The sequence below is a fragment of the Triticum urartu genome, chromosome 3, assembly GCF_003073215.2.
Source record: "Triticum urartu cultivar G1812 chromosome 3, Tu2.1, whole genome shotgun sequence".
NCBI classification, from domain to species: domain Eukaryota; kingdom Viridiplantae; phylum Streptophyta; class Magnoliopsida; order Poales; family Poaceae; genus Triticum; species Triticum urartu.
In genome coordinates, this window is record NC_053024.1 from 731,442,485 (window position 1) to 731,466,130 (window position 23,646).

The 23,646-nt window shown below is 51.3% G+C and overlaps 1 protein-coding gene across 2 annotated transcripts; it reads right to left on the minus strand.

Annotated features, from left to right (window-relative positions):
* Positions 1-274: 274 nt before the first annotated feature.
* LOC125549498 lies at positions 275-8,844 on the minus strand. 2 transcript variants are annotated; one of them, XM_048712904.1, is made up of 5 exons: positions 8,728-8,844; positions 8,237-8,554; positions 7,820-7,913; positions 7,439-7,605; positions 275-357 (listed from the first exon to the last, which is right to left on the minus strand). In XM_048712904.1, the coding sequence occupies exons 2-5, from the start codon at positions 8,332-8,334 to the stop codon at positions 333-335; spliced, it is 384 nt and encodes a 127-aa protein (XP_048568861.1). In that variant the 5' UTR covers positions 8,335-8,554; positions 8,728-8,844; the 3' UTR covers positions 275-332. The 2 variants fall into 2 exon arrangements, with proteins under 2 accessions (XP_048568861.1, XP_048568860.1); XM_048712903.1 differs by having other exon boundaries at positions 8,237-8,559; positions 8,728-8,814.
* Positions 8,845-23,646: the final 14,802 nt, after the last annotated feature.

Sequence of the window (23,646 nt, forward strand, 5' to 3'; positions counted from 1 at the left end):
CTCTGCATCAGAAAGATGCATACGGCCATCTTATTAACCAAATAAGGTAGTGTCAACATGGTTCCAAAGGTCTCCACAAATAATAAAAACAAATAATAAAAAAGCACAGACCAGCTCACACAGAGCCAAAAGGAGCTAGAAACACCAACTAGCCGAGAAAAGACGCCACAACCGGCTGGCTAAAAAATAGATAGGAAATCTAAATGCCTATCCTATTACATGGACCGCCATCCAAACCGTTGAAAATATCCCGAGCTACCATCTCCCGCGGAAAGACCCAGTAACCAAATGCTCCCTGGCCTCCGTCTGGGTGAGTAGCGACCACGAACGGATCAGTGCCGTAGTTCGGAATATGACCTGCAAAAAATGTATACATGATATTCTGTTAAAAACCAAATCATTTCTGCAAGTCCAGATAGTCCACAGCAAGCACAAACTCCAACCCGAATATGTCTCGCTAAAGTTAGGCTCAATCCCATTAAGCCATGTCCCAAATAACGCATAAACAGAATTCGGTGGATTGATACTAAAAGCAATGTGGACTCTGCCAAAGTACCTTGGCTAACGGGCAATCAAAAAAGAGATGTTTGATAGTCTCATCCCGATCACAGAAACTACACCTAGTAGGTCCTGTCCAATTACGCTTCATGAGGTTGTCCTTAGTTAAAATAACTTGTTTATGGACAAACCACATAAACACTTTTATTTTCAAAGGAACTTTGACGTCCCAAACATGCTTGGACGTAGGAATGGAGTTTGAGTTAATAGCATCAATATACATTGATTTAACCGTAAATACTCCAGATTTAGTCAGTTTCCAGCGTAATTCATCGGGTTGTTGTGAAAGCTGGACTTCCATCAGTCTCCTAACTAGATGGAGCCATTGTTCCCAATGATTGCCCGCTAGCGTTCGTCGGAACTGAATATTAAGGGGGATCGATTGAAAGACCGATGCAACGAACACCTCACGTCGTTGCACAATACGGTATAAAGACGGATATTGGATGGCCAAGGGTGTCTCGCCAAGCCAAGTATCCTCTCAGAAACGTGTACTCGTGCCGTTTCCAATAACAAACTTCGTCCTATTAAACAACGACTGTTTGACTTTCATCAAGCCTTTCCAGAAAGGCGAATCGGTCGGCCTGACAGTAACCTGGGACAAAGTTTTTGTCTGGAGGTACTTGCTGCGAAGGATTTGAGCCCACATAGCATCAGTCTCCAATGAGAGCTTCCACAGCGCCACTTGCTAAGAAGGCATTTATTCTTAACTTCTAGATTCTCAATACCTAGACCCCCTTGGTCTTTCGGTCTACGATGATGTCCCATTTAGCAAGCCGATATTTTCTTTTAAGCTCATCACCCTGCCAAAAGAAACGCGATCGATAGAGGTCCAGTCTCTTCCTAACACCAACTGGGACCTCAAAGAACGATAGGAGAAACATTGGCATACTCGTGAGCACCGAGTTAATCAGGATTAATCGGCCTCCGTATGACATGAGCTTACCCTTCCAACAACTCATTTTTTTCTCAAACCGATCCTCAATGCACTTCCACTCTCTGTTAGTCAGCCTACGATGGTGGATTGGAATCCCCAGGTAAGAGAAGGGTAACTCTCCCAACTCACACCCAAACAATTGCCTATAAGCCTCCTGTTCATCTTTGGCCCCCAAAGCAGAACAGCTCGCTCTTATGAAAGTTAATCTTTAACCCGGTTAATTGTTCAAATAGGCATAACACCAGCTTCATATTTATCGCCTTGGCCAAGTCATGCTCCATAAAGATGATTGTATCATCAGCGTACTGAAGGATGGATACACATCCATCAATTAGATGAGGTACCAATCCACCTACTTGACCATTTTCCTTAGCCCTTCCTATCAAAATTGCTAACATATCCACCACAATGTTAAACAAGATAGGGGACGTCGGATCTCCTTGTCTTAGGCCTTTATGTGTCTGGAAGTAATGACCTATGTCATCATTAATTTTAATTCCCACACTACCTTTTTGCGTAAATGATTCAACCTGTCGGCGCCAGGCTTCATCAAAACCTTTCATACGCAATGACTGTTGGAGGAATGGCCATTTGACCTTATCGTACGCTTTCTCGAAATCCACCTTAAAAATTACTCCATCTAATTTTTTGGAATGGATTTCATGGAGTGTTTCATGCAGGACGACCACCCCTTCAAGGATATTTCTGTCCGGCATGAAAGCAGTTTGAGACTGTTGCACCACAGAATGCGCAATCTGTGTGAGTCTGTTTGTCCTGACCTTGGTGAAATTTTTGAAACTAACATTGAGGAGACAGATCGGCCTGAATTGCTCAATTCTCACCGCATCCGTCTTCTTGGGAAGCAGTGTGATAGTCCCAAAATTCAAGTGAAATAATTGAAGCTGGCCAGAGAACAGATCATGGAACATAGGTAGTAAATCCCCCTTAATAATGTGCCAGCATTTTTTATAGAACTCTGCCGGGAATCCATCCGGTCCGGGAGCCTTATTGTTTTTCATCTGTGCAATAGCATCAAACACCTCCTTCTCTGAGAACGGGGCAACCAGAATATCATTATCGGCAGCCGATAGCTGAGGCACATCCTCAGTCCTGGACTCATCGAGGGACACACAATTATCCTCCGGAGGTCCAAACAACTGCTTATAATAGTCGGTAATATATGCTTTTAGGTTATCCTGGCCTAAAATAGTACCCTCGTCTTGCTCAAGCTGAAAGATACGCTTCTTTCTGTGCTTGCCATTGGCTATCAAATGGAAGAACTGAGTATTCGCGTCCCCTTGGACCACTTTGCGGACTTTAGCACGCAAAGCCCACTTCAATTCTTCTTCGCGGAGCAGTTCTTTCAACCTCTTCTCCGCCTCATTTTTATCCTGAAGCTCAGTTGACGTTAAGATAGTGGATTCGGCCTGTATGTCCAGGGCCTGTATAAGAGCAAGGAGTCTATCCTTTTCCATCTTATACACACCACTGAGGTGCTTAGCCCAGCCCCGTAAGAAACTTCTCAAATGCCTAATCTTATTCTGCCAACGCTGTAACGCAGTCTTGCCTCCAACACCTCTATCCCATTCCCTGGCCATCAAGTCCAAAAACCCCTCACGTTCAAACCATGACATCTCGAAGGAGAAGGTGTTCTTGTTACCCACATGGTTCGGCTCACCTGAGTCCACGAACAATGGGGTATGATCAGATATTCCCCTTGAAAGAGCTTGCACCGTCACCAGAGGGAACTTTTGTTCCCCACTCCACGCTCGCAAGAACTCGATCAAGTTTTTCATAGGTTGGGTGTGGCAGAGCATTAGCCTAGGTGAACTTTCTACCAGAAAGCTCTATCTCTCTCAGATCCAAGCTTTCAATAATGGTATTGAACATAAACGACCATCTGCCGTCAAAGTTATCATTGTTCTTCTCCTCTCTCCTCCTGATGATATTGAAATCACCTCCAACTAAAATTGGAAGCTGTTCTGAGCCACAGATACGAACAAGGTCCGCCAGAAACTCCGCTTTAAGCTCGGGCTGTGCGGCACCATACACCGCCACCAAAGCCCAGTTAAAACCATCTATCCTAGACCTGACTCGAAACTTCACCGCGAAGTCGCCCATCACTACACTTCGGACTTCAAGCGAGTCACATCTCACACCCAGTAAGATACCACCCGACCTTCCTCGCGGAGGGAGGCAATGCCAATAAAAATCAATACCACCCACCAGAGAAGAGAGAAACTGGGGTGCAAAGTTATCTCTACCCGTCTCCGATAGAGCAACAAAATCTAACCTCTGCTCTAAAGCTGCCTCGGCAAGGAATCTTCTTTTAGCCAAGTCCTTCAGACCTCTGTTATTCCAAAATATTCCTCTCATAATTCATCATGGAATTTTTTAGTGGTTCGAATCCTAGCACTCCTACGAACTGCGGAATCGGGATAGATCTTCCGTTTCCACTTACGCTTAGGTTTACTAGGCTCTGTCGCCCGGTCCTCATAACCGGGTTCACAAATATTACTATCATCATTCTCTAGGGGTACATCATCTTCCTTAGAGTCATGATTGGGGGGTGCTAAATCCGCACACAGATTATCGAGCACTCTGACCCCTAACGCATCAATCTCCTCATCCTTCATTGGTTTAACGGCTACAAGATTACGAATAGTCTCTAAGGCACGTTCCGCCTCCAAATCTAATAAATCATTCACCGAATTGGTAATCTCACTATCCGTAGCACCTAGTGAAACTCCTAATTGGTTTGCATTATTTATAATCTCCTCATTAGAAAAATGCAATAAGGAATTAGATAGGTTGACGGACATACCGGAAGACAAGGCAGCCTCCTGAAGCTTGGCCGCCCTCATAGTGCACCGCTGCTGCATATCATCCACCTCAGGGATGTCGAGGATGCGAGCACTCATCCGTCTCCCCTCGGCGATAGGGTCCGGGATCCCGCCAAACGCGACAACCTCCTCCCTAGTAACACCTGGCACAGAGTCCCTCAAAGGCTCTACCGGGGTTACTAGAGAAGGCGTCTGCGGGCTCCCGATCCCCTTAAACGGGAGTCCCACACTAGGGACCCTGGCCATGGTTAGGAGCGAAGAGGAGATGACGGGGGCCGCCTGCCCGCGCCCTCCTCCGACCTCAGCCGCCGGCTCAGACGTATGAGCCATCGGCAAGGAAGAGACGGTCCTCCTGATCGTCGAGGGCGAAGAAGGAGCCAAGGCCTCCTGCCCCAGCACCCCCCCCCAACGCAGCTGCTGCCGCAGTGGTTACCGCCACCGTCGGGGAAGCAGGAGCCGAGGCCGCCTGCCTCGGGCTCCCGCTCCCCACACCGGCCGACCCACATGGGGCCGGCGTCACCGACGCCACCGAGATCGGGATGGGGTTGGGAGAAGGCGAGGCCACCTGCCCCGAAGCTCCTCCCCCACGACCCATCTCACCCGTAGACGCCGACACCGGAGTCGCGTCCACGTGAGGCGCCAGGACAAGGGACGCACCCTCCGGACTCCTCTCCGAAGCTCCGACCAAAGACCTTGCCGGCCGTCCAGCAAACAATCCAGCATCCCCCTCGAACTCCAACGGGGGGAGCGTGTGCTCAAGAGAATCATCAGAATCTACCCGGTCACTCCATAGTCTGGGAGGTGCCGAGGCTGGCTCAAAGGACCCAAAACGCAGAGTAGTCATGGGCACCGCTGGGGAAGCTGCAGGCTCAACCCCGGTCCCATCCCCATGCAACTAAGAAGTTGGGTGAGAACCATTAGACCCCTCGCGCGTGGGCTCATCTGACGGTGCCCCCTTGGCCCCGGCATTGCCATCACTATCGTGCATGTCAACATCGTTACCATTAACCGCATCATCAAATAAATCAGTGTCCTCAAACTCGATGTCTAGCGGGAACACCTCTCCCTTGTAGGTCCAGTTGACCTTATCGGGCACGAACTCAATATCCAGAACACTCACTAATAGCCGGGCCACCCCATGGGCACGTGTGAAAGCCATATCCACTTTTTCTGTCTTCCCCACCATGATGCCCATACTAGCCACCACTCGAGCATCCTGCAAAGGCTTAGATGGAGCCCCTGTAAACCGCAACTAGACCTGCGTAAGCGGCTTTCCCTTAGGCTCAACCCGCTTCCACTCGTGGAACTCCAGGATACACTTAGTACCGGGTACTCTACACAAGCCAAAGCTCAACAATCTCTGCAAATCATCCACAGTTGGGAAATCAACCTTAAAAGACCTGTCCTCGATAGGCACCAATTCCCATCGAAAATCCCCGGGAGCCAGCTCCTGAAGCCTCCTCACAATCTTTGCCTCAGTCACCTCGCCCTGGATTGCTTTCACAATCCCGGTAGTCAAGCTCAGGGTATCCTCCGGGACCTCTCTCGCCGCCGGGGACTCAAAAAACATGAGCTCGGCACAATAGACTCCATAAATATTCAGCGTCGGAAGCAGGTCACGCAACAACGGGCACTCCCCCGAGTCATGTGCAGGCTTGCCACACGACTCGCACAGCTGGGCCACACACTCAGCAATGAAGTGGCCCTTCTCACCGCAACGGTAACAAATCATCCTCTCCTTCTTACGTGCATATTTGGACGCCCTGTCGGCATCAGACCTGTCAGTAGCCTCATCCACCGTCCCAGCCTCAGGAACCTCGACACTGGCTAAGGCGTTCACCACCTCCATCGCCTGGGAAGGAAGCTCGGTGGAAGTATGGTCAGACTCCGCAGTAGACGCCGCAGGATCAACTGCCCTGGGCGGGGGCGGTCGGCGAAATCTCCCACGGCCCCCACCCCGATGACCACGATGGCCACGAAAGCCTCCTCTCTGACGGTGATCCGGGCCGGAAGCCCCCTCGACAAAACCACCTGCCGGGACGAGAAACGATCTCTCAGCAGACCCATCACTCTGCCAGGCATAGCCACGGCCGCCTCCCGTAGATGAGGAACCACGATGCTGTCCATCTCCATACGCATCAGAACCATCGTCCCCCCACTGACCTCGGGGAGGATCAAAGGACTCTCTAGTGTTCGAACTCTGTCTCGTCTGCAACGGTCCCGAACGATTCTGAGCAGGCCGCGCGACGTAGTGAGGCGGAGGCGCGGCACGAGGCTGGTTGCCGAGAGGCATTGGCATAGCCCTTGTGGCCGCACCACCCCGACCCACCGCCGGCTGCACTACGGTAACCACGCCCGGCGCCGGGGGCCGAGTCCCGCCCCGACCCGCAGCCAGCTGCACGGTAGCCACGCCTGGCGCCGGAGGCCGCGGCCTGCCCCGACCGGCCGTAGTCAGCAGCGGCACATGCCCCGGCGGCTGGGTGCCCAGGTTGCCAGCGCCGCGACCAAGGGAGCCAGGCGCCCCACCACCACCCGCCGGCGGCCTCTGGACAGTTGGCACCGGTGCACCATGTCCGGCTCCCGCAGCCGGCGGCGGCGCAGCCCCACCCCGACCTGCTGGAACCGACGCGGTGGTTTTTTTGGCAGGCGGCGCTGCCGCCCCGCGGCCAGCCATGGCCTTGAGAGGTGGGATTCTCTTCGCCCGACCAAATCCGCACGCCGGGAAGCCAGGAGTCCCCCGCCTAGGAACCCTAGCAACAGCAGCCAGCGGCGCAGTATCGGAAGAAAGAACGATCGCTGCGTACGTGCATGGGGGATTGCTACGTGAGGGACTCGGGTCCGGTCTAGCCTGGGCCACATACCCATCCATCCCTGGCCCATCTCCTCGCGGCCCCGACCGCCACAAAGTCGGCCCATCGCAGCCCACCAGATGATTCAGACGTATCGCTCGCATCTCAGCGATCTGGGTTGTCACCGCGGACGCCACGGCCGCCGCCGGCGCCGGACGAACGCCCATCCGCTTCACGTTCTTTCTTTTCTTAACAGTAATCCACGAATCCGGCCTAATCATGTCGAAAAGAGTAAGATTTGGAAGGCGTACCTTAGGTAAAGGTCCCTTCCACGGCCTGACCGCCGATGCCGCATTTCTCCGGTGAACGACACGGCGCACCAATTCCTTCCTCTCGTCCGGAAGAAGCCCAACCCGCGCCGGATCCTCCACCGGCACAACCGTGTATACGGTAGTGGCCACCTCATCTTCGTCATAACCTGCATGAAATAAATCACAAATCAAATCCGAAGGCGTAGGCGACGGCGGCGAACCCTCTGAGTCGTCGCTATCTCCGTCGGCATCCTCCTCGTCCGTAGCCAATAAGGCCCAGAAGCGGCCGCCGATGCCCGCCTGAGCCGCCGCGGGAGGACACGGTGCTTCTTCAACTGTGTCAAAGCTAGTTCCAAGCGTCGGGTTAACAACAGTGCCAACCTTGTTGTCTGCATAAGCTCTTATTGAAGCCTCGAGGGCAGGGACTCTGCTTGGGTTGGCATCCCTCTCTTCTGGCGCGTTGCCAATTCTAACACTGCATTCCCCCCACAAAAACGGTGGTAAATGTACTCTCTACTTGTACAGAGCGTCATAAACAGAGGTTTTTCTGAAAAAATAATGTTCATCTTTTGATAAAGAATCAACAAAAATTATGATTCTAAGCTAGCAAGAATGCTTATAAGAGGTAGACAAAAAGGAATTGTTTCTACATGGGGGTGAACTCTGTATATGCGTTTTTTCTCGTTACAGGCAAGTACAGGGAGATTCAATATCTGGTCTTACAGAAAAATGCTTTCATGGAGGTACAATCTCTGGCATCGCAGCAAAGTAACCGACAGATGAGTGTGTGTTTCTTACCGTCGAGTCCAACAGGAGGCCTTTGATTTCTTCACGACGACCCCTTCTGCATCTCCCTCCTCTTCCATAGATGCAATGGACGTTTTTTGAGCCGCCATATCGTTTGAGTCACCAATGATCTCACTCCCACCGTTTATGTATGAGCCGAGATTCGCGTCCACCACCCCGAACTGCTATTTACCGCTGCCACCGTCCATCGGCTCAGAAGAAATCACATAAGAGGAGCGCTCGCGCCCTTCATGAATGGAAGCAACCACAGACTCCACAACATCGATTCCGCCACCCAAAATATCACCCGCATCAGCCTTAGGAACCAATCTGCACTACATACACACTTCTCATCTAGTCAGATCCAGCCAACACCAGGGACAAAGAATAACTCAAGAATGAACAGGGGTGGATTCAAGTAGCAGAACACCAAATCAAATTAATGTTCCCTTCCCCGGGGCAAGCAACGGAACGAGATATAGGGACGCGAGATTGGTTCTTACCCTGACTCTGCTTCCTCAAAGAAGAACTCGAGGCCCGGAGGCCATCCATGGCGAGACGCCGCTCCGCACAGCCACGAACTGGAAGGGGATGAGTGCCCTGACGAGGCTAAGAAGAAGCACCGCTTCGGGCGTTAAGCCTGCATCGCCAGTTGGGCCCAGGATTAATGGCGCACCAGCCCATACCTGCCACCGCTACCTACATGTGCTATTTTCAAATCAGCCCAGCAAGCACATGACGTGCTTGCGTATCCAGCGCGCACCCAAGGCCCACGTACACCGCTGGCACAGCAGCCCACGGCACGCATGTATTTCAACTGAGCAGCTGCCGTATTCCTCCAACGAAAAAAGCATGCACACATCGCCACGCTCTACTGCACGGCGCCAGATTTCGGCCTGCACGGTGCTCGGCCACCAAAACGCCACTCTTAATAAACTAGTTTTATTAAATTAACTAGTTCAACTACTAAGCACTTATTATAAATAAAATAAAATAGTACTTATTAAAAATAAACTAGTTTAACTAGTTTTACTATTTTTTAACTACTTATATTAAACACTTTCTCTTCTTATTTTCCCTTTTCCTCTCCTGCTTTCTCTTCTAAATACGAATATATACATAAATGACTTTGATCATACACAATTTTCCTATACATACACAATATGAACATATACATAAATTAACAAAGAAAATTCTATGAACAAAAAAATCATTAAAATTCTATGAACAAAATTACAACAGAAAAAATCATAAAAATTATATGAACAAAATAAAAATTCTATGAACAAAATTACAACAGAAAAAAATCATAAAAATTCTATGAAAAAATTGGCATATTCTTTGCATATATATGAACATACAAAAATTTGCATATTCAACAATAATATCACCAAAAAATCTATGAACAGAAAAAAAATCTAACACAATATGAACAAATTACAACAACTCAATTAACTACACATCTAAATTAACTACGCATCTAAATTAGGAAAGTTCATATGAGCTCACTGCGCAAGGGGGCGGCGACGAGGAGGCAGGGCACGGGGATGGCGACGGTGAGGGGCGCGGCGACGGTGAGGGGCGCGGCGACGGCGACGGTGAAGGGCGCTGCGACGGGCGACGAGGAGGCAGGGCCGGTGGCGTCAAGGCAGGGGGCGCGGGGCGGCGACGGCGTCTGGGCGGCGCGGGACGGCGTCGAAGGCAGGGCGACGACGGTGATGGCGAGGCGCAGAGGGGCAGCCTGGCGCCGTCGTCGGGGCGTGGAAGACGAACTGAATGAAAATTTTCACAAGTGCTAGTTATATAGACGAAGCATTGGTCCCAGTTCGTGACAGCAACCGGGACGAATGCCACCTTTAGTCCCGGTTGGTGCCACCAACCGGGACCAAAGGCCTCTTTTCAGCAGCCCAAAGGGCGGGAAGCAGAGGCCTTTGGTACCGGTTGGTGACAACAACCGGGACTAAAGGGGGTGCATTGGTCCCGGTTGGTGCCATGAACCGGTACCACTGGGCCCCTTTAGTCTCGATTGGTACCACCAACCGAGACCAAAGGCCTTGCACAGCGGCGTGGTGGTGGGAGTTTAGTCCCACCTCGCTACACTAGTAGAAAAAGGGCCATTGGTCCCGGTTCATAAGGCTCATCTGTCCCGGTTGGGGAACCGGGACTAAAGGGTCGTTACTAATGCCCTAGGCCTTTAGTCCCGGTTCTTATACTAACCGGGACAGATGGGCCTCCACGTGGCCGGTGCTGTGAGCCCAGGTAGGAGGCCCTTTAGTCCCGGTTAGTGGCACCAACCGGGACCAATAGACATCCACGCGTCAGCTGTTCAGGGGCTAGGTTTTTGTTTTTTTTTTCTGAAAGGGGGGTGGATTTGGGGGTTTTGTATGGTTAATTAAGGTGTTTCATATATTGTGTTAGGTAGCTAATTAATTAATAGAGAGAAGTGTCCTCTCTTATCTCCGTGCTTGGTCGATGCTACGTACTATACGTATAGAGAGGCCCTCGACACGCTAGCTAGTAAGAAAATGAAGGAAACCATTAAGTACAAAATTGTTCGTCATGCATACCGAGAGAAGTGATCGACCTCTCCTTCCCCGAGAGATTGGTCGAACAACAAGTTTTCGTATTATCTATCCGACGCTACTGGTTACATACATATCCAATATGTAAGATCTCTTACAAACCTCTAGCATTTGAACTCAAGTTCCACATGGTATTCTCCGGCTTTATTGATGACGTGGTAAAGAAAGAATCCCGCCAATTCCTCTTGAATTGCTTTAATGTGATCTTGTGGTAAGAGTTCATTCCGCATCTGTCACGTCTAATTTGAAGAACGGGGTTAATACATATATATGAATGAAACTCAACAGAAATGATGGTGTAATAAAATAAAATTGTGAATATTATTGCTTACGCACTTCATATTGTCTTTTAGAGTAGCCCCGCTTATCTTTGCAAGTCGCGTTAGATGAACTCGCACACGTAGTATCCACAGTAATCATTCCCTTGTTCCTGCCACAAGCACTTTACAAGAAATAGAGGTCAATCAAACTGATAATGAAGCATTATAAATGGCATTGATGAAAGTAGCAATAATCAACGGGAGATGCGCGCAACTAGCTAGCTAGTAGTACTTACTTTTGGGTATGTATATCGCAGCTCCTTCGGCAGTCCCGGAGCTTCTGCGGTGAACTTTTTCCAAACCCTGCAAGAGAAAAAAAATTATTACTTGAGATACCAGGAAATGAACAAAAAGTTGCCGATATGGTGCAATAATGATCGATTGAACTTACTTGTTGAGAATTTTAGTCATGTCCGCATAGGTCTCGGGATCTTTTCTTCTCGAGTCTAAGACAGTTATTAGTCCCTGCTCAAACTTAATCTCCAGGAGAATATAGTGGAAGCTGCGCACGCATGCATAACTCATCAATTACATTACTATAACCTCGCTCGAGTAATAGGGGAAACCGAATATGCACACGACAGTAACACTCACTTGAAGTTGTAAGGAAAGATTATTAAATCTTTGTTTTGATTTATTATCAATGATTTGAGCAAGTTGGCCTTGGCTTCTTTGGCGCTCTTTTTAACCTGAAATTCGTCTATGAGATTTGTGTTAATGAACCCAATATCATACATTTCTGCTTTTCTGCACTCTACGATCTTCAATCTGCATAATATAGTAAGGATAATTATAAATACATGCAATGAAAGAGCTGAGCTATATATAGAGACTTAATGATAGAAGTAGTACTTACAGATAGTAGCAAGTGACCGTTAATTTATCGAGAGCCTTTTGATTGAAGAACTGGAAGAACTCCTCAAATGGAACATAGAACAGATCAATTCCAACGAGGTCGTGCTCCTCTTTAACTCTCAGATACAAAGTATTTGTCCCCCCCATACTCTCTGCAGGTTTTCATGTACCAGTCATGGAATCTTCGCATCATCGTTGTCAGAGATTTTTCATCTTTGACGAGAGGCTTCCCGTACTCATATCTGTGTTCGTCCACCTCCAAGAAATCATAATGAACATCGTCGGGCAGGTAATCTCCAAGATTGTTATAACCGGGCACCATCCCCGGATCATTAACGACGATGTTGCTAGACACATTGAGCGGGGGGCACGATTCGTTCGCTTGTTCGCCGAGCTGGGCAATTTTTTTCCCAGCTGCTCGTCGTTCTTTCAACCTTTGATCACTTCTAGTACTTCCCGACCGCTCCGCTTCGAGATATACATTTTCAGTAATGCGCTCATAGTTGGTTTTTGGCGGAGACTTTGGTGGTTTCCTCAGGGCATCGATAGTGCGCTTTGCTTTCACCGGATCTACCTTCTCCTCCGGAGGTGGATGTCTCTTTGCTTTCACCCCTTCAAAGAAGTCCTTCACTTCTTTTTCCACGATCTTCCTGGTTTCTTCCACGGACCTCTCGTACGGTAACTTCTCTAGAGGCTTGAGAGGTTGACCGTATCTGTATTGCCTCCCGTCTCTGGCTGTACTGCTAGAAGCCAGAGCAAACGGAGCGGCTGCGGCTGTCTTCTTTCGTGCTTGCTTACGAGGCGGAGGAGAAGGAGTACAACGCGCGAGAGCAATCGGGGCAGCGGCGGGTCTCTTCCGCCCTTGTTGGCGAGGCGGAGAAGGAGGAGGTTGGCTGCTCGTGCGCGCCGGCGCAGGCAGAGAAGGAGGCGGAGTGCCGCCACGCGCCGGAGAAGGAGGCTGAGTGCCCTAATCACTCACCGGAGGAGGAGGCGGAGTGCCCTGACTGGCTGGAGGAGGAGGAGGAGGAGGCGGAGGCGTCTAGTTCGGAAGGTTGATGAGCTCCTTCCGCCATAGGCATGGAGTCTTTAGAAAAGAACCCAGCCGAGTCTCCCCGTCACCCGTAGAGTGGTCAATCTGGAGGTCCTCAAATCCTTCGTACTCATACATATAGGCGGCGCGCGGTTCAAGGGTGACGTCAAGTCTCACGAGCGTCTTGGATCGGAGAAGCTGCAGCCGGAACCATGGCGGCATGAAGCGGGAGTCTGTCAGCGGCGCTGGTCCAAAACAGGGTCTCCTTGCCATCTCCCACATGTGTGATTGTAGCTGTTCTGAAGATTGAACGCGCTTCCTCAGAGATGCTGATCTCGAAGCCTTTCCATGGGCGTGAGCTGTCCGTGCGTTGAAGCCATGCCCAGCGTGCTTGGAGCGCGGAGTTGAGCCAGCGAAGATCCGGTATGCCTAAACCTCCAGCCCACTTGGGCGCACAAACATTCCTCCAAGCCACCTTACATTGTCCACCGTTAGCCTCCTCTTTTCCGCACCAAAGGAAGCCCCTACAGATTTTGACGATTGCCTTGATCGTCCTTGGGGGAAGGCACTGGCCAAGCATGGCATGGATCGGGATTGCGCATAACACGGATTTGACCAGGATTAGCCGGCTGCTGATCGGGAGAGAAGCTCCTCTCCATGTCGGCAATCTGACGGCCACTTGGTTAACCAGGTCTTGAAGCTGGACCGCAGATAGACGTCGCAGGTTTAACGGCAGGCCGAGGTAGTGACAAGGAAAAGACCCAATCTGGCAACCCAGAATCTCAGAGATCCACCCCATTTGCTCGGCCGAACATCGAATTGGCATGGCGGCAGTCTTAGCCATGTTAATCCGCAGGCCAGATGCTCCACCGAACAGCTCATAAGACGATCGTTCCCACGTAGTCCTCGTACCGTCCAGCCGGCCTCGGGGCAGCCAACCTTGTAAACCACGAGCATGTGCATCCTGGTGACTCCGGCGAGGATACAACTACTCAGAGTGGGCTGCTCCGAGAACACGACCTTCCGCAGAAGTAAAGGATCATCCGTGTGTGGCCGTGTGTGGGCAGAGAGCGCCACTTCTGAACGGCGCCTGGGAGGAGCACCTTTGGACGGCCTCGCCGGGGAGAGAGAGCCGAGGCAGGACCACACCCTCTTCCGGGCAGTACACGCGGTTCGTCCTGTGGGCGCCGCTCGGGTCAAGGATCAACCATGGGAGAGCGCTGCGTGGCAGGTGCCGCGATGCAGTCGTGGTGGTGAGACGGAGGTAGCTTATGGACAGGAGATCGCCGGGGAGGCTGGACCACCGCTCCGCTGCCGGTGTGTTCGCTCGAGCGCCGCCGCCGCAGGCTGTGGCGTTGGTCGACGTCATCTTGGCGTTGATCTTCTGATGAGTCTACAAATAAAGCGTTGGTCGGTCGATGGTAGGGAATCGAGTTTTATCGATTAGGTGATATACAAGGAGGCTGTATGTATGGGGTTTGAACACAAACACGTAGGAGTATTTCCACACCTAACCGATCACGTACGTATCTTCCGATCACATCTCTTCTCAAATTTCCATACCTAACCGATCATGTACATATATACCATATATAGGCGTTGTTTTCCTCGCTGAGGAAACGCTCCGGTTTTCCCTCGAGTCCCTGATTTCTCGCGTTCGTGGGTTGGTCGATACATCAAGCTCGTACGCTCGGATCAATCGGCCGGTGCAAGATCAAAGATGACCGCCTCCGCCTACGGCGGTGGCGGCGGCGCCCAAGAGAACTCATCGGCGGCGCCCAAGAGAACTCATCGGCGGCAGTGCCATGGTCCAGCCTTCCCGACGATCTCCTCATCATAAGTTATCTCAGCCTTACCGCCCCAGTAGACCGCATCCGCTTTGCCGCCGTGTGCAGTGTGCACGGCGTGGCATGCCGTCGCATCACCGCACCTGCCACGCAGGGGCGTTCTCCCATGGCTGATCCTTGATCCAAGCGGTGGCCACAAGACGGAGCGCGTGTACTGCCCCGAAGAGAGTGTGGCCCTGCCAGGGCTCCATCTCCCCGGCGAGGCCGTCCACAGGTGCTTCGTGGGCAGCCACGACCAAGGCTGGGTCACCACGTCCGAGGCTCCGTTCCTCATCATTAACTTCTTCTCGGGCGCAGTGGTGGCTCTCTCTTTGAAGCATCTGTTCCACACACTCCAGCGCAGGGGTGACGCGTTATTCTTGCGAAAGATCATCTTCTCATGAGATATCGCCTTTTGCAATGGCGAGCTCTATGGCATCACAAGAGACAGCAAGAGGCTCATCAAGTACGAGTTTGGTGTAAACCAACTTGAAGAGCTCGATGTTAACATCCGCTCGTTGTGCATGCTAAACAACTACGAAAACGGCCAGACGAGCATGTGGGAAAAAAATCCTATACGACCAGGTCGTACGGGACCAAACTGGAGACCCACTTCTGCGTGCGACATCTGGCGAACCGGATCTCAAAGCAACAGTCACCGCTCTCAACTTCCTGCCCACCCCAATTCCCACGTCCAGAAAATTATCCCCATCACTTCACATCTCGCCAGTGACGGCACAATGCGACGAGGACAGCAAGGCACCAGATCAAGGAACATACAAGGCAGTCGGCAGCCTCTCCGCCAGAACCTTCTCTGCCAAAGATCTTTCAAACCATGGGCAGTGCCCGAGCTGCGTGCCTGCCTGCGTCGCCGAGGAACATGCCGTTTCCGATGGGGATGGAGTGCCACGAGTAAGGAGTTGCCACCGGAGTCAAGGATCATGCCAGGGCGGATGGGCGACTAGATAGGGAAGGGACGCGAGTCGGTCCGTCGATGAACCTTGCCGTTGCTGGCGATGATGGAGCACGCCGAGTTGGGCCATCGATGAACGTCGTCGCTGCCGGCCAGAATGGAACGAGCTGATCTGATCTGGGGACTTGTCAATGGTTTTCAGGAGCGCACTGCCGGTGACGTGGCGAGCAGTTGGGCGGATCACAACGGCGACTGTAGAGTTTTTCTTTAACCGCGGCGGCTGTAGAATTTGGGATTTGGCAAAGGGGAACGGTGCGTGCGTTATTGCTGCGTTGAGATTCGGGTTTGCCAGCTGTCGCTTGCAGAAGTGGGTCTCCAGGTTGAGTGCGTACGGCCCAGGTCGTAGAGGATTTTTTTTCCGAGCATGTGATGTACATTCTTGAGCTACGTGTCAACCTTGTAATGGTGGTGAGTAATTATACGTTGCACAACAGCTTCACGGCCATCGGAAAAAACAACTTCACAGTTTTTGAGCTAGTCCACAGCCACAGGTATAGCTGGGCAAGGGTTAATAGCTTTGGAGACTACGCGCTATTCCTGGGGCCAACAGGCTCCAAGCAGTGCGTGGGCAAGTGGGTGGGGTGAGATGAAGAGAAACCACATCTAATTTTCCCAATGGTGTCAAGGTATTCTGGAAGAGCTTAAATGACGATGGTTACCGTGTGTATTACAAGAAAGATGAAAGTGTCATGGATGGTGTGAAAGGCATCATGTCTACAGGGTACTACGCAGTGGACGGTGTCCATCCCCCCATGTGGCTATTCCCTGAGAGATGTGCAGAGGGTTAGGGTCCGGCTAGTGTATTATCCCATGATAAATTACTCTTTTTTTCCTGATCTTTAATGTCGTTTTCATGTGTTAGTTGGACAATTCACGGGTTGTGTGACATGACATTGGTCACTACACACGTACTCAAGAGCACTTGGTACCGTCATGTGGCTTCATAACTACAAAGGAAAACATTGTGAAATATATTATGATCAGGGCGTATACCTGCAAGATCAGAGCGTTAATTATATTAAGGAGGGATCACTTCTATAACCATGTTTTTTTGCAGGAATTCTATATCTATCTTGACACACGATTAGATTAATCGACTTGACACATGTCTACTTATCTATCTTAGCATTACCATTTTCTCATGTTCTCCATTTGGAAGTGTTAGTATATTCTGATATATCTCAAGCTATTCGCATGGATACGAGGATGTGGGGTTGTTGTAGCAAATGCATCCATGCTTGGAAGTCCACTCGCGCGGTCAAAACAAAGTAACAGTAATTAACCACCTAATTTATCGAGGGTTAAAGAGATACTCTCTGGCTGCAATTTATTCATCAGGTACAACAAAATAACTTTGAAATGGTGTGGGCATGCATTGACCTAAACATAACTTACAGAGACAGCTCACAAAATTTACAGCAAAATAACCGAACAAATTATAGAACAGTAACCACTAAAAAATTCAAGATGTGAAGCAAAATATAAGAACTAATAACCTTAGCAAAGACGTTATATTGCAGACAATACAATAGAATTGCCCCAACATTACACATGCACAAGCACAAAGCCTGACGCAAAACACAAGGATGGGTACAGCAAAACGCAACAAAATTGGAGGACCATAGCTCATAGATTCAACAAAGCACATCGACCGACGAGCTCACAGAATTGGAGGACCATAGCTCACAGATCTAGAAACTAGAGTAATGGAGGTAGAAGAAGAACAGCATACCACTGGGAAGATAAAATTCCAACCACCAGTGAGTCGACTGCTAAAATCTTGAAGCAAGGGTCCCTTGCAGAAGATTTACAAAACAAGGCAAAAAAAAAGAACAACGTAGGATCAGATGGGTGAGAGCTCACAAAATCCACAGATCGCATCCGCTGAGATCTAGAAAAAGACCAACGAATGGAGGGGAGGGGCAACAACAGATGCAAACCACATGGAAGAGCACCTCTAACCACCAGTGGACCAATAGCAGCAACGAGCGCTCAAGCAACGAGAGAAGAAGAACTTTGAATGGAAATTACCCCTCTCTCCCCCCTGCTCTCGAAGTCTCTGCTTCTGCTTGAGACTGATGAATTGGGAACGGGTAGCGACATGGGTTAACAGGCAGACCACAAACAAAACAGCGAGCACTGTAAACAAATAACCAGAGGAGCATGCACGAATCGCTGCACAACAGCCCAAAGATCGGACACAAAATCTGACTCAAAACGAATTGTTTTCAGTCAGATGAAAATTAGCAAAACCGAACCAAATAGTATAAATGAGTACATGTCACATATCGTTACATAGCAAATAGTTCTCAGGAACTATTGGACAAAGATAAATAGTCAACAAGAGTATACGGCCGTGGTACCAAGCCACCCAAGCGTCTGTTGGCGCGTGCCATGCGTCCAAGTCTAAGATGATAGGCTCCAATGTTCGAATACTCACTCTCTTCAAAATCAAAGCTTAAGTAGATGGTGTCAGCACAAATGGATCCAGAGGGGAAAATACCCAAAGACACTGACAGAGAGCTATTATTCATGCCAATGAACACCGCACGCCCTGCGCCACTGCCCAAGCTCTTGACAAGGAGTAGCGTCCCGGCGTCCAAATCTACTCGATACGTGTAGCATATCCAACGCTTGTTATTCATGGGTACCAAATGTTCACGTGCTCGACGGTGCACCAACATTAGCTCCCCACGATTGTTCACCAGGTGCATGCGATCCACATTTGGCCGGACATCAATATTCAGCTTGGCAGCCACCTGCAGCCGTGGTGGCTGATCTGCACTTGTTTCGAGCACCATGACGCCTTGGACGGTAACGCAGTAGAAGCGGCCTGCCAGCATTAAGGGTGTTTTTCCCAACAAGCTGCCTTGGTAGTTTAGAACCAGCACCGTCCAATGGTCGTCACCGGGCTTGGCCATGCCAAGCATGCCCAGCTGGTTGAAGCAAAGCACCACCGTCGAATCATCACCGGCGATGCCTGAGCCGCAGGCTGTGAATCTCTTTTCTAGGAATTCATAATGCATGCACCGAGCGCGAAAGGTCACGCAGAGCATGTGGAGGCAGCAGGGTGGTTATTGGCGGGAGATCTGCGAGGAGGTGGCGTGTGAGCGGGTTAAGGAGGCGGATGCTGGTGCGCTGCGCATGGAGCTCCGGGACGTCGACCTGGACGCACTCGCCGGTGGATGTGTTGAGGAAGGAGCGGCGGCTGGGCGCGGCGCGCTTGTCCCGGAGCATTGTCCACCGCCGGGGATGGAACCGGCGGTCGAGGACGCCGTGCGCGCGCGGGTGCGATGAGCAGCGCCTCCACGGGCTGCACACGGCGCGGAAACGGACGTAGTCGGCGACGCGGTCGGCGATCAGCCCGGTCGGCCCGCACGATAGATCCGCCCAGTCACGGGATGCGTCCGTCAGATCGGAGTGCGGTGAAGAGGAGGAACGACACCTTGGCTTGGAGTCGCGCCCGAGATGAAGAGGATGGGAGCGGGACCTGGGTGGCGTAGCTGAAAGGGATCGATGGAGCAGAACGAGAATCGAATCGTGTGTTTTCAGTCAGAACGGAAACGGAGAAGTCGTGCATCTATCGTTCGCTTGGATTAATTGCGCGCTGCGTGCGTGCATGTACAGCACGGGTACGCTTGAATTGCGCTGCGTGACGTCACACGCTCGCTCGCCCCAAATCTCCGTCTCGTTTTTCGTTTTCTTTCTTGATTGAAAGCAGTCTTCATTCCTTTTATATTTGAATGAATGAACCAAAGCAAAGCAAATTAGTAAGAAAGATGACCCGACCGGACTTGCTGTGCGTACCTACTCCTATTTCACGTGCACCTAATACATCACCCTCACGTCACCCACGTGCATCAGAATGCCCACACACCCAAAAAAAACGCAAATGTATGCACATACACTAAGGGCATCTCCAACGGCAAGTCGCACCTGTCCGCGCACACGCATGCGATGGGTAGCCATCCAACGCTGCCCGCATACATTTGAGCAACAATACGCATAAACCGAACAAAATCCGCATGTTCTTTTCTTTTTGAGGGTAACTGCATGCTTCATTCATTACAAAATATGATGAATACAACGCACACACGCACGCATGCGGAACCAACCAGAAGGGTCGAGAGCAAACACTGAAACTTGTAGAAAAACCAAACGATGCGGAAATAAATTGGAATCATTAGTTAATTCTGCAATCATAGCCCAAGAGGCATAACGCCAGCCACAGGCCAAGCACCTAAAACCGTTGACCAGAAAAGATAGACGGGAGATCGAGCCCACCGGTTCCTCAACGCCGTCAAGACAAGACTAGAGCCTGGGCATTATTCTCGGATGCGTCGCTGCCGTCACCGCCAAGAACAGCATCACCCCACACATTAGACTCGCCAACCAGAAGGGACGGCGAGCACGCATATCCTCGAGCCACTCGGCACCGCCGGAAAAGACGCCGTCAAGATGGAGCCAGGCATGGGGGAACTTTATTCGGCGAGACGCTGCCAACTTCTATAGATGCAACGCCGCTAGACCTACCTCTCCTAGACCTGCCTACACGCCTGGCGCGGAGTTCCAGGGCTCTCCCATCCTCACGTTGCCGAATGGGCGGACGGAGGATGAAGGAGCCCACGGACTCGCCGGCGGGCGGCCAGTTGGGCTGGATGCGCGCTTTTCTCTATTGGGAACCGTCGAAAGAAGGAACGGTTCAGGAGAGTGCGTTGTCTTGTGTATGTTGTTGGACCCGTCGCGCCATGTTCAACCCCTGGTCTTCATGTATTTTCCCTTTTAATTAGGATGAAGGAATGCAAAAAGCTTAATGCAAGTTTGATGCACTACAACACGGATTATGAAAAGACGCCGCCAAGATGGAGCCAGGCATGGGGGAACTTTATTCGGCGAGACGCTGCCAACTTCCATAGATGCAACGCCGCTAGACCTACCTCTCCTAGACCTGCCTACACGCCTGGCGCGGAGTTCCAGGGCTCTCCCATCCTCACGTTGCCGAATGGGCGGACGGAGGATGAAGGAGCCCACGGACTCGCCGGCGGGCGGCCGGTTGGGTTGGATGCGCGCTTTTCTCTATTGGGAACCGTCGAAAGAAGGAACGGTTCAGGAGAGTGCGTTGTCTTGTGTATGTTGTTGGACCCGTCGCGCCATGTTCAACCCCTGGTCTTCATGTATTTTCCCTTTTAATTAGGATGAAGGAATGCAAAAAGCTTAATGCAAGTTTGATGCACTACAACACGGATTATGAAAAGACGCCGCCAAGATGGAGCCAGGCATGGGGGAACTTTATTCGGCGAGACGCTGCCAACTTCCATAGATGCAACGCCGCTAGACCTACCTCTCCTAGACCTGCCTACACGCCTGGCGCGGAGTTCCAGGGCTCTCCCATCCTCACGTTGCCGAATGGGCGGACGGAGGATGAAGGAGCCCACGGACTCGCCGGCGGGCGGCCAGTTGGGCTGGATGCGCGCTTTTCTCTATTGGGAACCGTCGAAAGAAGGAACGGTTCAGGAGAGTGCGTTGTCTTGTGTATGTTGTTGGACCCGTCGCGCCATGTTCAACCCCTGGTCTTCATGTATTTTCCCTTTTAATTAGGATGAAGGAATGCAAAAAGCTTAATGCAAGTTTGATGCACTACAACACGGATTATGAAAAGACGCCGCCAAGATGGAGCCAGGCATGGGGGAACTTTATTCGGCGAGACGCTGCCAACTTCCATAGATGCAACGCCGCTAGACCTACCTCTCCTAGACCTGCCTACACGCCTTGGCACGGAGTTCCAGGGCTCTCCCATCCTCACGTTGCCGAATGGGCGGACGGAGGATGAAGGAGCCCACGGACTCGCCGGCGGGCGGCCGGTTGGGCTGGATGCGCGCTTTTCTCTATTGGGAACCGTCGAAAGAAGGAACGGTTCAGGAGAGTACGTTGTCTTGTGTATGTTGTTGGACCCGTCGTGCCATGTTCAACCCCTGTCTTCATGTATTTTCCCTTTTAATTAGGATGAAGGAATGCAAAAAGCTTAATGCAAGTTCGATGCACTACAACACGGATTATGAAAAGACGCCGCCAAGATGGAGCCAGGCATGGGGGAACTTTATTCGGCGAGACGCTGCCAACTTCCATAGATGCAACGCCGCTAGACCTACCTCTCCTAGACCTGCCTACACGCCTGGCGCGGAGTTCCAGGGCTCTCCCATCCTCACGTTGCCGAATGGGCGGACGGAGGATGAAGGAGCCCACGAACTCGCCGGCGGACGGCCGGTTGGGCTGGATGCGCGATTTTCTCTATTGGGAACCGTCGAAAGAAGGAACGGTTCAGGAGAGTGCGTTGTCTTGTGTATGTTGTTGGACCCGTCGCGCCATGTTCAACCCCTGGTCTTCATGTATTTTCCCTTTTAATTAGGATGAAGGAATGCAAAAAGCTTAATGCAAGTTTGATGCACTACAACATGGATTATGAAAAGACGCCGCCAAGATGGAGCCAGGCATGGGGGAACTTTATTCGGCGAGACGCTGCCAACTTATAGACAACGCCGCTAGACCTACCTCTCCTAGACCTGCCCACGCCTGGCGCAGTTCCAGCTCTCATCCTCACGTTGCCGAATGGGCGGACGGAGGATGAAGGAGCCCACGGACTCGCCGGCGGGCGGCCGGTTGGGCTGGATGCGCGCTTTCTCTATTGGGAACCGTCGAAAGAAGGAACGGTTCAGGAGAGTGCGTTGTCTTGTGTATGTTGTTGGACCCGTCGCCCATGTTCAACCCCTGGTCTTCATGTATTTTCCCTTTTAATTAGGATGAAGGAATGCAAAAGCTTAATGCAGTTTGATGCACTACAACACGGATTATGAAAAGACGCCGCCAAGATGGAGCCAGGCATGGGGGAACTTTCGGCGAGACGCTGCCAACTTCCATAGATTGCAACGCCGCTAGACCTACCTCTCCTAGACCTGCCTACACGCCTGGCGCGGAGTTCCAGGGCTCTCCCATCCTCACGTTGCCGAATGGGCGGACGGAGGATGAAGGAGCCCACGGACTCGCCGGCGGGCGGCCGGTTGGGCTGGATGCGCGCTTTTCTCTATTGGGAACCGTCGAAAGAAGGAACGGTTCAGGAGAGTGCGTTGTCTTGTGTATGTTGTTGGACCCGTCGCGCCATGTTCAACCCCTGGTCTTCATGTATTTTCCCTTTTAATTAGGATGAAGGAATGCAAAAGCTTAATGCAAGTTTGATGCACTACAACACGGATTATGAAAAGACGCCGCCAAGATGGAGCCAGGCATGGGGGAACTTTATTCGGCGAGACGCTGCCAACTTCCATAGATGCAACGCCGCTAGACCTACCTCTCCTAGACCTGCCTACACGCCTGGCGCGGAGTTCCAGGGCTCTCCCATCCTCACGTTGCCGAATGGGCGGACGGAGGATGAAGGAGCCCACGGACTCGCCGGCGGCCGGCCGGTTGGGCTGGATGCGCGCTTTTCTCTATTGGGAACCGTCGAAAGAAGGAACGGTTCAGGAGAGTGCGTTGTCTTGTGTATGTTGTTGGACCCGTCGCGCCATGTTCAACCCCTGGTCTTCATGTATTTTCCCTTTTAATTAGGATGAAGGAATGCAAAAAGCTTAATGCAAGTTTGATGCACTACAACATGGATTATGAAAAGACGCCGCCAAGATGGAGCCAGGCATGGGGGAACTTTATTCGGCGAGACGCTGCCAACTTCCATAGATGCAACGCCGCTAGACCTACCTCTCCTAGACCTGCCTACACGCCTGGCGCGGAGTTCCAGGGCTCTCCCATCCTCACGTTGCCGAATGGGCGGACGGAGGATGAAGGAGC